This window comes from Dipodomys spectabilis, unplaced genomic scaffold, assembly GCF_019054845.1.
Source record: "Dipodomys spectabilis isolate Male_0828 unplaced genomic scaffold, ASM1905484v1 ptg000021l, whole genome shotgun sequence".
NCBI lineage: Eukaryota > Metazoa > Chordata > Mammalia > Rodentia > Heteromyidae > Dipodomys > Dipodomys spectabilis.
In genome coordinates, this window is record NW_024870698.1 from 7,976,398 (window position 1) to 7,993,388 (window position 16,991).

At 43.1% G+C, this 16,991-nt stretch overlaps 1 protein-coding gene across 3 annotated transcripts in view; it reads right to left on the reverse strand.

Annotated features, from left to right (window-relative positions):
* Window positions 1-16,991, reverse strand: part of Ccdc149 (coiled-coil domain containing 149) — an 89,425-nt gene that overhangs the window by 63,346 nt on the left and 9,088 nt on the right. For all 3 annotated transcript variants that reach the window (XR_006146878.1, XM_042674743.1, XM_042674744.1), the window contains exons 2-3: window positions 3,737-3,898; window positions 2,284-2,322 (exon numbers count right to left, since the gene is read on the reverse strand). Coding sequence is in view for 2 of the 3 variants with exons in the window: in XM_042674743.1 (XP_042530677.1) it covers window positions 2,284-2,322; window positions 3,737-3,898 (201 nt within the window). In the remaining variant the exon portion in view is untranslated. The remainder of the gene's footprint in view (window positions 1-2,283; window positions 2,323-3,736; window positions 3,899-16,991) is intronic.

Sequence of the window (16,991 nt, forward strand, 5' to 3'; positions counted from 1 at the left end):
AAAGTCACAGAACGCAAATTCACTGCAAAACTGTAAAACTCCTTCATGAATACTAACAAAGTTTATAGAGGCAGCAAAGATGACTGTGTACAGCCACTGAAAACACCCAGCAATTCAAGATTAAGGATCGCAGTTTTTAAGGAGTAATGATAAATTTCCATGTGATTATGTGTAGAAAAAAAATCAATTAACTACACAGAAAAATCAGACTCTAGATCAAACACTAGAAGGTTTTAATCTAATGGCATTAACAAGGAAGGAGTGTGAAAGTGAGTAGCACTGACTGATTGGAGGTGATTGGAGGCTGAGTTGTTGTTTAAGAGTATCAGTTCTGCATGGGGAAGGGAGAATAAATAAACTATTCACCAGCATAAAGAACCTCAAGATAAGCTGGGTGCTTACCCATGGCACAAGCCTGTAATCCTAGCTACTTGAGACACAGAGATCAGGACAATCTCAGTCCTCAGTTTGAAATCAGCCCAGATAGACATACAAAACCCCTGCTTAACTAACAGCTGACCACAGAAATGTGAACCTACCATCCTAGCTATAGCGAAGGCTAAGATCAGGGAGACTGTATTCCAGGCCGGCCCAGGCAGAAAAGTCCACCAATTCCATCTCAACAGAAAGATGCTGGGTGTGGTGGCACACGCTTGTCATCCCACCTACAGAAGGAAGCAAAAAATAGAAAGGCTGTGGTCCAGATAGGTTCCTGGGCAGGAAGCAAAACCCTATCTCAGACCTCAAAACAATAGCCAGTGCAAAAAGAGGGCTGGAGGTATGGCACAGCAGAGCGCCTGCCTAGCAAGCATAAAGCCCTGGGTTCAAATACCAGTACCACCAAAACCCAAACCAAAACAACAACAAAAAGCTCCCCAGGTAATAAACCTGCAGATTTTACATGTGGCATCTATAACAGGATGTCAAATGTTCTGTGGTTATTGATGTATCATCAATGCTGATGGCCATCACAGCTGAAAACACCAACTTACAAAGCTAATTCCAAAGTTCTGGTCCAATGTAAAACACTGAACACAACACTGCACCTGTTCACATCATCTCTTCCTGAACACTAAACACCTCTACTTAGGGCCTATGAGAGTACAGAGAAGTTGTGAAATGAAGGAAAGCTCTAGCAGAGATATCATTGGAAAAGATTGTTCTTTAAATCCATGAGAGACCAAATTGACCTGCAGGTCAATAAATCTATAACTTAATAAATTTAACCAATTTACTGTTCACTGGCATCAAAAACCAAGACAAAATGAACAAATGCAAATGTGCGCTTTTATCACCTAACCAATTTAGATGCTCACTTTTATCAATTTAATGAAACAAATTTAACAACATCCCAAAGGGATTTGTGTGTGTAAGATCAGAGGAAGAGGTGGTAAAAAAAAAAGTTTCTCAGTTTTATCGGGAAAAGATAAATAAGAGGAGAAAAAAAAAAAATAAGAAAGTCCTAGCTACTTTGGAGACTGAAAATAGGAGAATCATGGTTCAAATCCAGCCTGGGTAGAAAAGTTTGTGAGACCCACCCCCTTCACAATCCATAGCTGCATATGGTAGTACATGCCTGTCATCCTGAACTATGCATGACGCAAAGATTGAGAGGATCATGTTTGCAGAGGAAAAGTTTGTGAGACTCCATCATACAAAGGAGGTAAGTTGAGGCTTGGAGTTCAAAACTCAGTACCACAAAAGAAAGAAGAAAGAAAAGAAATGTTTGAAAAGAAGAATAAAGAGGAGACCAGTTGTAAGCAGATATTAAAGTAATGTAAAGTAGAAAGAGTTAAAATAATGCATCATAACCACAAAACTATACAGGAAGCTCAATGGAACAACACTTCTGAGTTCAGAAGCCAAACATGGATATATGAGGATCTGAGAAAAAATAGATGTCAGTAAATAATGACGGCTGCCACGCACAGAATTAAAGTAAACTCCGAGTTTTGATGGAAGATGGGTTTAAGTCTGAATGAAAGGATCAAAGAGCAGAAGAGTACACAGCTTCTAAACAGCCAAGCTGCTCCACTCCACTCTTTCCACTCCAAGTTTGCCAACAGAATCCACAGAGGACAAAGGGACGAGGTCACCTGCTAGACTGGGCTGCCTCCCCTCCCCTCTTCACCATCAGAATCTCTGTTGTGTTCCACCAACACAAAGGACTCTGGGAAATGAGGAGTACGCTGTGTTCATTGAGGGATTCCCTGTTGCTTCCATTGCTGTCAGTCAACAATTACCCTCATCCAATAGTCATCAGAGACCAGGAGTAAGTCTTACCTGCTTCCTCTTCTCAGGGGGAAGTGATGGGTCTCCATCCTATGGAGAAACAAATACTGCAGTTCACTATATGTGTTTAAACTATGAATCTCTCCAACCCATCCTCACCATCCTGCAAGCAATGTGGAGAAGCAAGCTCAAGTGTCCTGTTAAGAAGTTAACTGGAACTGAACCAGAATGACTTTGGAGAACCCCCTAGTAGGGATGGGGAACCTTTCTTCTGGATGTTCCTTGCTTGCCCTCAAATTTCACACTATTATTATGATTCACTCAATATAAATTTACATCGCTATTTGAAAAAAAGAAAACAACACACCACCTTGATTTATTGACCTGCCTTGGTTGCCTTGGCAGGGTCAGACCAAATGACTTCACAGACGTTATATCATCCGTGAGCTGGAGGCTCCCCACTCCTGCCTTGGGAATCACTTTTAATTAGGACCAAATTTACATATTTTCTAAATCGATGCAACCTTTAAAAAGACCCTGAGATTGATCAAAATCGTTTCTGAGCACAGCCTAATCTAAAGTAATAGTTCATTTGGCTGGGGTTCCTCTTTTAAATAGAACCAAAGAAACAGTGACTGATTCACTCACACACACACACACACACACACACACACACACACACACACACACACACACGGAAAGGGAACATAATAGGATTTGTTCAAAATCAAGCAACGTTGAGAACAGCCAGACCTGTAGGACTTCTTGCCTTTCAGGAACTGAAGTTCTTTCCTTTTGTGCCATTTGGGAGATATGAACACTTGAAGTGAGTGAGACAATGCTCCCTAATTTAGATGCTGCTCCCATGCAGAATTCTGCATTATTTGAGCCTAAAGAATGTTTCTGTTCTAGTTCTACTCCAGGGAAATACAGTGACCTCACCTCAAGAAGGAAAAGTGAGCAATAGTGTCTGCACTTAAAAGGGGGGGCAGGAAGGGGGGATGAGTTGGACACATGTCTGCAATCCCAGCTCTTTGGGAGGCTAAGATGGGCTTTGGGGGGGGTGCGGGGAGGGAGGAGGAGATCATGAGTTTAAGGTCAGATTCAGCAACTCAGTGAGGCCCTGTCTCAAAATAAAATAAGAAAGAAAGAAAAAAAACAGGCATGAGGATATAGCTCAGTGCCAGAGCATTTGCCTAGCATGCATGAGGTCCTATGTTAGATTCAAATCAATGAACAAAGAAACAGTTCACACACATGCACACACTCACACCCACACATGCACAATCACAGCCCTGTGTCTATTCCAGGACAGAAAAAGCAGTCTGGAAGCATTCATGCTCCCTGGGGTGGGCCTGGGGTAGGCCTGGGTTTGGAGGAAATGGATGACTTCATGTCTTCACTTTCACACTTGTGGAATGTCTGTATGCAATCATTGCCCCCCACCCCCACCCCAGTTCCATCTGCATGGAGGGATGGCAGCGCTGTATGAGGAAATACGTACGATCAGCTCTCGGTACTTCTTCTTCAGGGACTGGTGGCGCTCTCGGAGCTGATTGGCCATGAGTTTGTATTGGTCCCTCTCCTGCTGGCAGGTGTCCAGCTCCTTGGAGAGGATCAGCAGGGCCTCCTTCTTGCTCTCCAGCTTTCGTTTACACACCAGATACTGTGGATCCAACACATCCAGCAACAGGTCAGAAAGGGCCCACCAACCTTCACTCAATACACACAGGCTTCATGCTGGACTATTTTTTTGGCAGTACTGGAGTTTGAACTCAGGACCTTGGAACTTGCTGGGCAGGCACTCTACCACTGAGCCACACCTCTAACCCAACCCCTGTCCTTTTTCTGCTTAGGGACCATGTAGTAGGGAATACTTGCTAGTACATAAAGTCTGCTACAGTGTCTGATGCACATTCCCCCAAGGTCAGAACCACAACTTTAGATGGTCATGAAATTTCACAAACAGGGACAAATCAAATAATTCACTTTATCAGTACGTTTTTTTTTAAAGGATATTTTTAAACTATATAAATCAGTTAATAAGAAAGCTAGGCTCAAGTTTTGCTTTAAAAATTGTAAACATCCAGAAAAAATAAAATTTAGGCAAGTGCTGGTGGCTCATACCTATAATCCTAGCTACTCAGGAGGCTGAGATCTGAGGATTAAACTTTGTAGCTAGCCTAGACAACAAAGTCAATGAGACTCTTATTTTCACTTAACCACCAAAAAGCCAGAAGTACATGTAGAGCGTCAGCCTTGAATGAAAAAGCCAAGCAAGAGTGTGAGGTCCTGAGATCAAGTCCTAGTACTGGCACACACACACACACACACCACACACACACACACACACACACACACACACACACACACACACATACACACACACACACACACACACACACACACACACACACACATACACACACACACACATACACACACACACACACATACACACACACACACACATACACACACACACATACACACACACACACACACACATTTTATTAAAATATATTGCATAAAGACACTGAATAAAAATGTTTGCAAACATATTGCTAATAATGATCTCTTGGTAAAAAAAACATTTTGCTCAACATTTTGAAATTTTTCTGTTTGTTTTTTTTAATTTTCTGAGATAAATCCATAAGACTCTTGTAATTTTAAAAATAACCCCAAAATGTAAAGCAAAATAATTGAATTGAGCTAGAAACCACTACACTCAATTACTCTTGCCCAGAAAACCCAGCAATGTTTGGGGTTTTTTTAATTATCTTTAAGTAATTGTGCACAGGGGTTTTAATTCAACGTGTCAGTTTCAGAGTACACTGTATCTTGATTAGTGTCACCTTTCCACCATGCTCCCATCTCTCCCAACTCCACCCATTCACGTGCATTGCCAAGTTCAATGTTCACATATATACATTGCGTATTACAACTGTATTCACCCACCATCCCTCTCCGTGTGTGTGTGTGTGTGTGTGTGTGTGTGTGTGTGTGTGTGTGTGTGTGTGTGTGTGTGTGTGTTGGTCCTAGGGCTTAAACTCAGGGCCTAGACACTGTCCTTGAGCTTCTTTTGCTCAAGGCTAGCACTCTATCTCTTGAGCTATAAGTCCATGTCTGGCTTGTTGGTGGTTAACTGGAGGTAAGTCTCTATAGATTTTCCTGCCCAGACTAGCTTCCCATTATGATCCTCAGATCTAGGATAGCTATGATTATAGGTGTGAGCCACCAGTGCCCAGTTATCAATGTTTTTGTTTTTTGTTTTTTGACTCAGGAATTTTCTCACTAGCTCAGCCTGATATGCCCAACTTCCATGATTCAATGCCGACAACTACCACCTAGATACCGATCTTCAGAGCTAAGTATTTTAGTTGTACTTTGAGTGATTCCCCAAAAGCTGGAGCTCAGGCCTGTCCTCAGCCCCACTGCCCTGCACCAGCAACCATTCTCCCCTGCCAATCAGTCACCTACACTGGCTGGCCTGAGCCCAGCCTCGGACTCCACTTCCACCGGATAAATGACACCATCTGCTGTTATTCACCTATGGGAAATGTGGCACTAAATACCTTTTGAATTTGTCCCGTAAAAACCCAAATTGAGAGCATTCGTGAAAACAATTTATAGTTTCATTATCCCCTGTGACATGGGCGTTCTGTCATTGTGGATACTCACACAAAGCAGACGGAGTCAGCATTCCCAGACCATGGCAGTCAGTGCTCCTTTATGGACAAAAAGCATTACTCATATATAGTGCTTGCTCGGAACTGACTTTGTTAAGTTCAATTTCAAATAAATGAAAGGGGAGAAAAGAGAGGTTGGAGCATTTGCACTTTTTTTTTTTCATTAAAAAAAAAAAAGGTAATTGCTTAGCTTTAAAAAACAAAGGAGAAAGAAAAGCCATTCTGAGATGGATTTCAATTCTGAGAGGACGCTTTACCTTGGATGAACTTTATTCCTGGCAATAATGAGGTTGGAATCCTGTCTTAAAACATCCTAGATTTTGAGATTTGGACATCGTCTTCATGGGGGCAAAATAGTTTTGGTACCACAGTGATTTTTCAAGAGGGAAAATCCCCAAGGAGCAAATATCAGAGAGTCTCACAATCCTCAACAGCAATGTCCCCAGAGAAGTATAGAGATTTCACAGGAATAAAGGAAAAAAATACCATTTACATACAATTCAACGGAGCTACCCTGTCCTCCAGTTCTTTTCTGTGATCAGCAGCCCCACTGTCACTGCCCTGGGCATCAGTGGCAGAAAGGGACAAGGTCACCTTTGTCCTTCCAACTTGTCAGATTCAAATTCAGACCCCCAACCAATGCAGGGTGCCTTTGAATTTGAGGAAAGAAAATGCCAATTGTGTGGGGACACTGTAAAGTGAGGAACTGAGATCTGTGCCCAGGATTCACAGCTGTGAAAGGTGCTAACCAATCTGCTTGCTTCTAGGTTTGCTGTTTCTGGTGGAAACTAGGTCCAGAGGCCTACATGAAGGCCCCATGGTCCCAGGTCTGAAGAGCAGAGTTCCATTCTAATATATTTTCCTATCTGGTTAGCCACCTGAGTTGATGAGTACTTATGATCTTTATCCTAGGTATGACAAAAAAAAAAAAAATCAGTGTTTTGTCACAGGCTGCTACCGCCAGTTTTGCTGTTGGACAGTGATATAGAATATTTGGTATATTTATCACTTCAGACTCCCCAAAATCTGAAGCATTTCTGGAACCAAAGCCTTTTAGAGAAAGAACCTGACATTTATTTGAAAGCCACCCTTGTGAGCGAGGAACAGTGGTACATAGCCATAATCCCAGCTACTCAGGAGGAGAAGGGTCACAGTTTGAGGCTGGTCTTGGGAGGGAAAGCGTAAGTATCTATCTGAAAACCAAACGAATCTAACTATCCTTCCATCATGGATACCATTAGCTCTTTCTCTGGACCGAGATACAACTCTATTAAGTAAAGCTGGCCCCACCCCCTCTGAGCCCCTGGGAAAGAGAAATGCAGTGTGAGAGGTTAAAACACTGTGAACTGTTTGTAGAAGCCAAACACATTATTGTTATAGTATTTATTTACAGCAAACAAACCACTGTTACGGACATTATTTCCTGGTCAACACCATAGCAGGTAGAGACCCACCATTTCCCCCATTTTCTCAGGAAAACAGCTGAGATTTCCAGAGGTTAGGTGTCTTTTCCTTAACTCACAATGTCGGCTCAAGCTAGAAGTTTCCACCACACATTCTAAGCTCTGTTCATTATTCCACATTCACACCAAATAAATCGTTAGCAGTTCAACATGCTTCTTGTTTTGTGTAAAATCATATTTTAATAAGACACTCCCAGAGGTGAATGCGAAGCTCAAAGGAATGTACTGAAGTCCCACCACAGGGCCTTTGTAGGGCCATTCCTCTTGTTCTTATTGCTTGGTTTCTTTCCTGACTTCTTTCATACCTGTGTGTGCTCTGTTTCCTTCTCAGAAACCTTGTCCCTCTCTGAGTATCAATCCCCTTAACTGGTTTTTACTGTCTTTCGTGTATGGGCTATTTGACCTTGATCGCTACTTCTCTATAACAGTAGAAATGGTTTTATTCATTACAGATTCCCCAGTGCTGATACACAGCTCATGTGTGATCACTCTTAGATAAACAGGTGATAGATGATGGATAGATGGATGGATGGATACACATATATACACATACATAGTAATAGCTATACCGCATATGTATCATAGATATACCATATGTAGTTATGTATATCAAGCATATGCACATATATAAGGTATGATGCTATATAACAGTGAGATTGTGTAGAAATTGACTCAATATTCTCTTGCTGTGTTTATGTATATATACCTAATACACATAGAATGAATGTAAAATAAGAATGTATGTGCATGCATTATGTACAACAGACACACGTACACACTGCATGAGACAACCACAATAGGCCATGTGGTATGTGTGATACTGCCCCTGGTCTCCAGGTTCCCAAGCCCTGTATCAGAGGAGCCATCACAAACCATCTAGCCAGGACTTCGTGCTATAAATGGAGAAACTGGCACTCAGAATGGACTTCCCCAGGCTGGCTAGCAGGATTCAAAAGTCAGTCAGAAACTAAGGATTCATCTCACTCTGAGTTACAAACTTTCCTGCTACCAAATGCCTACCAATTCACAATCAGGAAGTAAAAAGCACATCCATGAACTTAGAATAGTGACTAGTGATTTTGTAATAAAGAGCAGACAATAATAACTGATGGCAATAAGTGGGATCAGCTTGGCAAAGAAGTGTTCAACACGTGAGAGGAATGTGACCTGGAAACACACCTACGGGGCAGGGAGAGCGGACACACATTTGGGGACAGATGGAGCGGGAAAAGGAAAAACAGCTGTAGCCCAGCACAACATTCGGCTGCCTGGTAGGACAGTCAGGGACTGTGGCCAGGGTGGAAGGAAAAGCTAAAGAGAAGACTGGACAGATGAAACAGGAATGCACATGCGCTGAGAGCTCAGATTTGATTATCCCGGGGTGAGGAGCTCTACCATCATCTCTGGAGTATCCTACAGAATCCTCTTGCAGAGAAATCCATCCTGACATCCCAGCAGGGAATAATAACAGGTGTGCAGCACAGACAAAAGTTGACACCCAGCAGCCCACAAAGAGCAGTGTGTTTCCGGGCCACCAGGAGACCCTACACAGGACACCCAGCTGTGTGACCTGCTCTGCCACACCCCCACAAAGAGCACCGGGCTCTGCTGTGCCTTAAGGTGGTCTGCATGCCTTCTCATGCTGTATTGTTAGGCAGAGTGCTACCCCAGGCACCCAGATGCATGCCTGGAGTTAGCTGGGGCCACAGCAGGCGGTATCAGAAACAATCCTATCAGCAGGCCACGTGGCAGCATGACCATACTCCAAAGGGCTGGGCTGAGCAAGTAAACTCAGAACAATACCCCACTTTCTAGTCTTTTGGGCAATGCCCAGAGGTCCATATTTATTCTCCTTATGCTTTACTTTTATCTTCAAAGTATAATTCTACTCATCTAGTTCACGTGTGGAGAAGGGACCATGGAGTTTTGCTCTTCCCTCTGACCTCAGGAAAGGGATCTGATTTGTTTAGAAGAAAAAGGAAGGAGTGAAGAAATGGGTTGTTCTGATGCAGACTGTGTGCCAGGTATTGTTGAGAGCAATAAGATGATAAGGATTTGGTGATAACAATAACCGTACAGACACTATGCAGTGAGCATCCCTATGTTCTGAACTATGCTAAGTTCTCTCCTGGAAACGTCACATTTGAATGCTGCGCTTTCCTCCAAATAGACCATGAGAACGGCCCTGCTTCAGAGATAAAGACATTGAAGTCCAAGGAAGTGAATTGTCCTTCATTGCAGAGGTAGTAAGCTGCAGAGTCCAATTGTTATCAGTATATCAAAATTAGGACTTTTGTTTCAAGTATTGAGGTTTGGACGAAGGGCCTCACACTTGCTAGGCAGGTGTTCTACCACTTGACTCACACCTCTAGCCTGCAACTAGGAGTCTTTGGTGGTAAGCAACAGTAACAGATGATTTAAACTCGGGCTTATACCAAGAAAGATATCAGTTCTGGTAGTCACAGTGGGAAGAGAGAAAGTTAACATGGGGAATTTTAGACACTGGAGACAAGACCTGGAACCATCAGTCCCCACTGCAGGGAAAGTCAGATCAGAGGGCTGCTGAATGGCTGAACTCCTCTTAGTTCAACTTCCTTGTCTCCAATAGGCCTAGAGCCTATAGGCCTAGAGCCTATTACATGCCATCCCTTGCCTGGGCAGAGAACACCTCTCCACTGTCTTTTGCTGCATCCAGAACTAATACTCTTTCAGGTGCTCTCTGAGGAAGAAAATGGAATGTTGGGAAGTGAGAACATATGAAATGTTTACCTCATCAACCAAGGAAGAATCTATTCTACTGAGTTTATCTCTCTACCTTTCTAAAGTTTCTCTTCTTGTGGTTCATGAATAAAGTTGAAAAAGAAATGGTGATCATTCAACAACAACAACAACAACAATAATAATAATCTCTTTCATTTAGATTAACTCTGAACCTTTGATCACACATAGATACACATGAGTCATGCAAGGAGAGCTGCAGGAACACTCCTTGTAGACCTCCCCAGCCGCAGGTGGGGGCACCCATCCCAAGTGAAAAAAGGAAAACAACCACACAAAATACACCGAGCACTCAATGAGATGGGAATGGAACCAACTCCATAAAATATGCCCAGTTTCTGGCATGTATACTAGATATCATGAAATATTTTTATTATCCACTCAAAAATAGATTTCTCCGGAATTGCATTTCAATTACATTTCTGAAGTAGAACTCATAACTCATGTTAATTCATGAAGAGAGCCTTGCGCATCTCATCTGAAGAACCTGAACCCACAGTTTTTGCCGTTAGTGGCTTTATTCTACATTCTTTTCTGTTATCTGCAATAAAGCAAATCATAATTGCTACAGGGAAGACCATAATAATTAAATGACTATCTGACATACTACATTACTATCTGAATGGCTTTATGGCCAGATAGCTGCTGGTGAGAGAGGTAGGTGGCTGGCTGTCAGGGGAGTATCTCTCTGACAAGTGACCCTCTTGGCCCAGCAATGACTAGTGGTCCTTTGCTATCTTGACAGATGGGATCAAGTTAGCTCTTGTTGGCCCAGAAAGGCTTCTCACGTCATGATGAACACACATGGCTGAAGGTCATGTTCAAAAATAATTTAGAATCTTCTCAATTACAGCCTCACTTGTTTGTTAGAGGCTCTTCCTTCCCTGGTGCCATAGAGGGCTCTTCAATGTCCAGCAATGTGTTGAAAACTCCTCTCTGCAGTGGTACTGTGGAAAGGCTATGGCTCCTTTAAGAGGTGGGGCCTAGTGAGAGGTATTAGGTCATGGATGGGCAGGGTAATATCCTTTAAAGGGACAGCTTCTTCCTTTATCCCTTTCTAGTCCTGACCACAGAGCAAATGGTTTTGCTCCAACTCACATACACACTCATGCCAAGATGTGTGCCTTTGCACGGGCCCAAAAGCTATAGGACCAACCAAACATGGACTGAAACCTCCAAAACTATCAGCCAATATAATTAATCCCTCTCTTCCTCTCTCTCTTCCTTCCTTCCTTCCTTTCCTCCTCTCCTCCTCCTCCTCCTCCTCTTCCTCCTCTTTCACTTCTTCCTCCTCTTCTTCCTTTTTCTTCTTTGGCTTCTTCTTCTTTTTCTTCTCCCTGCTCCCCATCTCTCTGTCTCATACTGGGCCTTGAACACAGGGTCTCACATTCTTGCTTGGCTTTTTCACTCAAGGTGATGCTCTACCCCACTTCTATCACTAGCTCTTTGCTGATTAATTGGAGGTAGGAGCCTTATGGACTTTTCTGCCTGGGCTAGCTTCCAATGACAATTCTCAGATCATTGACACCCAGGAAGCTAGGATTATAGCAACAAGCCACCAACATTCCACAACTTTTTCTCTTTATACATCAACTACCTCAGCTGTTTGATAGAAAGCAGACAACACACTTAGTCACCATCCACTCTGTCTCTGACCTCTTCCTCCCTAACCCACCTTTCAATGCAACAAGCAACTTCTTCCACTCAAACCAGCCAGCTCCAGAAGCCCTGCTTAATTCTTCCTCGTGACCTCTGCCAGGCAGTCACAGGGCCCCTCTTCTGCATATGCATACACAGCTGCCTAGTCCAGATTCTGTCTCTTTGAGAACATTAAGCAAGTCCTGCCATTCTTTAACAAAAATCTTTAGTGTTCTCACTGAAACTTCATCTCACCCAAGTCAGAATGTCCACCCTCAAGAAAATAAACCACAATGAATGATAGCAAGATGGGAGGAAGGTAGGCGAAGAGATCTCATACACTGTTAGTGGTGATATAAGCAATGACTATGTAAATCAGTTTGGCAGTTACTCAAAAACTAAAGATAGACCCACCATATGATCCTGTTATGCCACTCCTGGGCATATATCCAAAGGAATGTAAGCCAACATACAGTCAGGTTACCTGCGTACCTAAGTTTATTTGTAGTACTATTTACAATAGCCCAAAATATGGAATCAGCCTTGGTGCCCATCAACCAAAGAACAGAAAAAGAAAATGTGATCTGTCTACACAAGCACAATTGTGCATCATTCTGTCACAAAGAATGAACTTAAGCCATTTGCAGGAAAATGGAAGGAACTAGTGCTCATCACATTAAGAGAAAGTCAAATGCTGTTTATTCTCTCTCATATGCAGAATTTAACCCCAAAAAATCCAAGGGCAGGAATGCAAAATAGGTTCTGCTTATGGGCAGGTATGATCAAGAAGAGGATGAAAGAAGAGTTCACGAGTCGGGCACCGGTGGCTCATGTCTGCAATCCTCGCTACTCAAGAGGCTGAGATCAGAGGCTCTCGGTGGAAAGCCAGATGCAGTCAGGAAAGTCCGTGAAACTCTTATCTCCAATAAACTACTCAGAGAAAGCTGGAAGTGGTACTTGGCTCAAGTGGAAAAGTGCTAGCCTTGAGCACAAAGAGGCACAGAGACAGTGTCCAGGCCCTGAGTTCAAGCCCAGGACAGGCAAAAAAATTAGAAGAAGAGTGAATGGTGAGAGGGCAGTGAAGTGAAAAATTAGACTCAACAATGAAAATACAACAAAGAAACTTGTTGAAATTGTTCCAAGAAGGGGAAGAAGAGTGGGAGAGATGAACAGAATACATTTGCATATATGGAAACACCACAGTAAACCCCCTGTGTACAAGTAACATTTACTAATAGTTCATAAAAAGCATGGAAAGAAAAGTCTTCTAAGTTCTGAAGCCTGAAAGAAATCACTGTCTGAGACAGCTCATGGCAAAAAATTCAAGACCTTATATAAGTGCTCAATGTGTCTTATAAACATAAATTCATTTTAGTTCCCAGTAGATGGATGGATGGGTGGGTGGGTGGGTGGGTGGATGGATGGATGGATGGATGGATGGGTGGATGGATGTGTGGATGGACTGACTGACTAACAACTGAGTGATTGATTTAGGTATACAGACCTATTTACATTTTTCAGTAACACCCATCAGTTACTATTATGCATTAATAACCACGTTCCATTTTAGCACTACACTTAGCAGAGGAGATCCCAGTTAAGATTCCAGACAAGGTGCCAAAGAGCTCCCAGACAATTCACAATGTCATTTGTATTTTGTCTTTTGCCATCATATGGTCCCATTCCCCACTGTCATCTGTAAATGTTCAGGGCTGGGAAATCCAGGCATAGCTAACCTCTGCAGAAGTGAGTCTGCGCATACACTATGGGAAATGCCACGTGGGCCAGCTCCACACTACTGTGTATTTAGCTGACATCCTCTTGAAGCAATTCCAGCCACCCCATTAGGCTTCCAGACTTTTCTGCCCTCCTCTACGCCCATCCTCTAACACTCAGCAGAGACCTCTGGGCAATCTGTGTTCGCCTCTGTAACTTCCAGATGACACTAGCATTTCCAAGCTGGCTGTTTAATGATTCTAATGCCATTCTCTAAGATGACTTTTTTTAACTTTTTTTTTATGATCTATCCCTATCTCAGACTCACCATCCCATTTTCCCCTCTCCGGTATGACTTCGACAGGCAAACTTTGATTACTTGAATGCCCCAGGGGATGTGCTGAAATTTAACTTAAGTGAGATTTCAGGTAATTGGAAGAGTTTATAATGTGAACTGCAATAGCTGGAGGAAATGTGAGATTCACTGCCTGTCTTGGTTAACTGAAGTTGTGAATAACAAAGTCTTGCCTGAGAATCTGTCTCAATTCTTCTCCCTTATTTCAACTCGCTCTTTTGCCCAACCGCCTCAGCCTCCACCTACTCTAGATGGTGTGTGCCTGATCCTCTCAGGCCTACAAGAATGAGGAGGGATGCAAGGAAGGAAGATGAGTTCTTCTGCCAGTCAGAAATAGATCACGAAACCCCTTCTCCTTTGCTGAAGACAGCATGTATTTTTTTTTAAAAATCACTGCTTGCCTAGAGAAGTTGCTCTGGCCTGAGTATAAATTGCCTTGGGCTGAGATACTGATGGTAAGGCAAACAAAAACATCACATGCTCACCATGCTGCAGTCAAACTACCTCTGCAGCCAGGTGCCCATAGTTCATAATCCTAGCTACTCAGGAGGCTGAGATCTGAGGATCCCAGTTCTAAGCCAGCCAGGCAGAAAAATCTAACAGACTCTTATCTCCAATTAACCAGCAAAAGACCAGGAGTAGAGATATAGCTCAAGGGACTAAGCATCAGCCTTGAGTAAAAAAGCTAAAGGACAGCACTCAGCCCTGGTTCAAGTCCCAGAACTGGTGTGCTCTCTTGCACTCTCTCTCTCTCTCTCACACACACACACACACACACACACACACACACACACACACAATCTACCCATACCCATCCAGGCTTCTGGGAACCTGGGACATGACGCCTATAGTGACAGCTGCTGTCATACTGACCCTCGCATACTCCAGTTCTATCTAGCAGTCATGCGTGGGACGGCGCGGTGGAGTCGCTGGTCTACCTCCTGTGGGCTGGGATGAAAGCTCCACTGAGCTGCACAGGGAATTTCCTACGGGCTTGACAGAAGTCAAAAGGCGGCGTGTGTTCAATACATTTTGCTCAGATTAAATTCAAAAGCTTTAATTGCTATGATTTGTTTTTCTCTGATACAGAAAAGAAAGGGTGAACTCTAAAGGCGCTGATGCAAACGTGTAATCCCAGCACTTAAGGCCCTTGAGACAGGAAGATTATGAGTTCAAGACCAGCCTAGGCTATGTAGTGAGACCTATCTCAAAAAAAAAAAGCCCTTATAACACCTAATACCATGAGCCCCAGCACCCCCTTTCAGATCTATCAATGACACAGGTAGAGGACCTGGTACCATGCTCCTGCTAAAGAGGCCCTATGTGCAGAGCTAGCCCTGGAACCCAGGATGTCAAGTGAGCCATGTGGGTTTCACAGCCACCACCTGCCCAGGGGACCATAAGAGCCCCTCCTGTCCTCTGCTTAGCTTTCCTTACCTGTAAACGACGATTAAATAACCATGGGAGATTCCTCAGTGCCCACCGATCATTCAGGCACTCCCTATCCATCAATCATTAATCCTGTTACCATTCCCAAAGGGAGACACTATTACCCCCTTTTTAGAAAGGAAGATAATAAAGCTCTAAGATCTTCTTCAAAAATGAAATGAAAACAGTAACAAAAATATGGCCACTTCCAAGAGGCAATGGTGAGATTGAACTCAGGCCTGTCATAAATATCCCATCGGATGCACAGATGAATCCTAAGGTAAAACTGAGCTACTCTGATTCTAACAGCACCAATATGATCATCACAGAGAGCCATGTCTGTGCCCTCCTGAAAAAAAATCAATTATTCATGAGGATGTCAGCAGATCTGGCCTTTCTGAAAAATACCATCCATCCATCCATCTCTTGCTGGGATGAGGAGTTCCAGAGAAGACCAGAGCACCAGAGACAGACTCCATCAAGACTGCGCATGTGTGAGAACAGCAACTCCCAACCTCTGATACTTGTGTCAGATGCACAGCAAGGAGGTGTTCCATCCCCATCTGTCCCACATGACAGGCATTCACAACTTGAGATGTTGAAATCAGCCACGCAAATCCATCACCACCTTCATTATGCACACAAGTGCAGCTCTTAGCCTCAGCTGCCAAGCTTTGAACCAATCACAAACATTACTATCCTACTCTCTGGATGGGAACCTCAGAGACATTGCTAAAGGGCCACTTGAGCCTTCAATTTCTGCCTACGGATGAAGGTGTACCTAGCTGAAGCCTAAGGCTGGAAGCTGACTTTTCACTCTTTGTATACTCTCTTCATATTTCTCTGAGCACTGCTAATTTGCTCCTGGCTTCATCTTCATCATGCTTAACTTTCTTTCCACTCTCTCCAGATATTACTAATTGGCAACAGATTTTCCTCAAGAAGAAGTATCAGTTCAGAACCAACGTGTAACAAAAAGCCAGCTAGAGATTCATCCTGGAACATAGGGAGGTCATTCAAACCACTGAAGTTTTCAGAGAACAAATTCAATTGTAATCATAAGGCAGGCCTCCATCCAGGCCCATCTCTGTAGCCAATGTGGTAACCAAAGGCTGTAATGACTGACTTGAGTAGATCGTGACTTTCTAGACAGACAGCAAAACCCTCAATGGCTACAAATCACCCATGGGCCACAAGACAATGCTGAATACAATGTATTTGTCCATCAGTATCATCACCTCTACCTTCACCACTAATCAAGATTGTGTTTATACAACAGCAAGGTGTGTTGTTGGGTCTACTCTTCTGCATGGACATCCACAAGATGTGACATTACATGAGAGCATCCCCAAAAACAGTCATTGCTGATGCAGGTAATATCAAGGCTTGAGTATTTCTCTCAGTAAAGACATTCCATGTGTGTGGGATCACCAAAATAGTAACAGCAGAATGGATTATTGAATCTAGGACTTCAGCTGATCACTGAGAAAGATGCTCTTTTTAACTAAATGTTTTCCCACCCACAGCCTTTGCCTGAAAAATATCAGATGCAATCATTCCAATGTGGAAGAACAGAGGAAGGAAAATTGGGAGTTATAGTAAATTCTATATGAATCCTGGAGAAAGAGATTGTCATGCTGGGTCCCTGTCTCAAGCTCTGCTTCTCTGAAGCCACGGCACAAAACCTCTTTT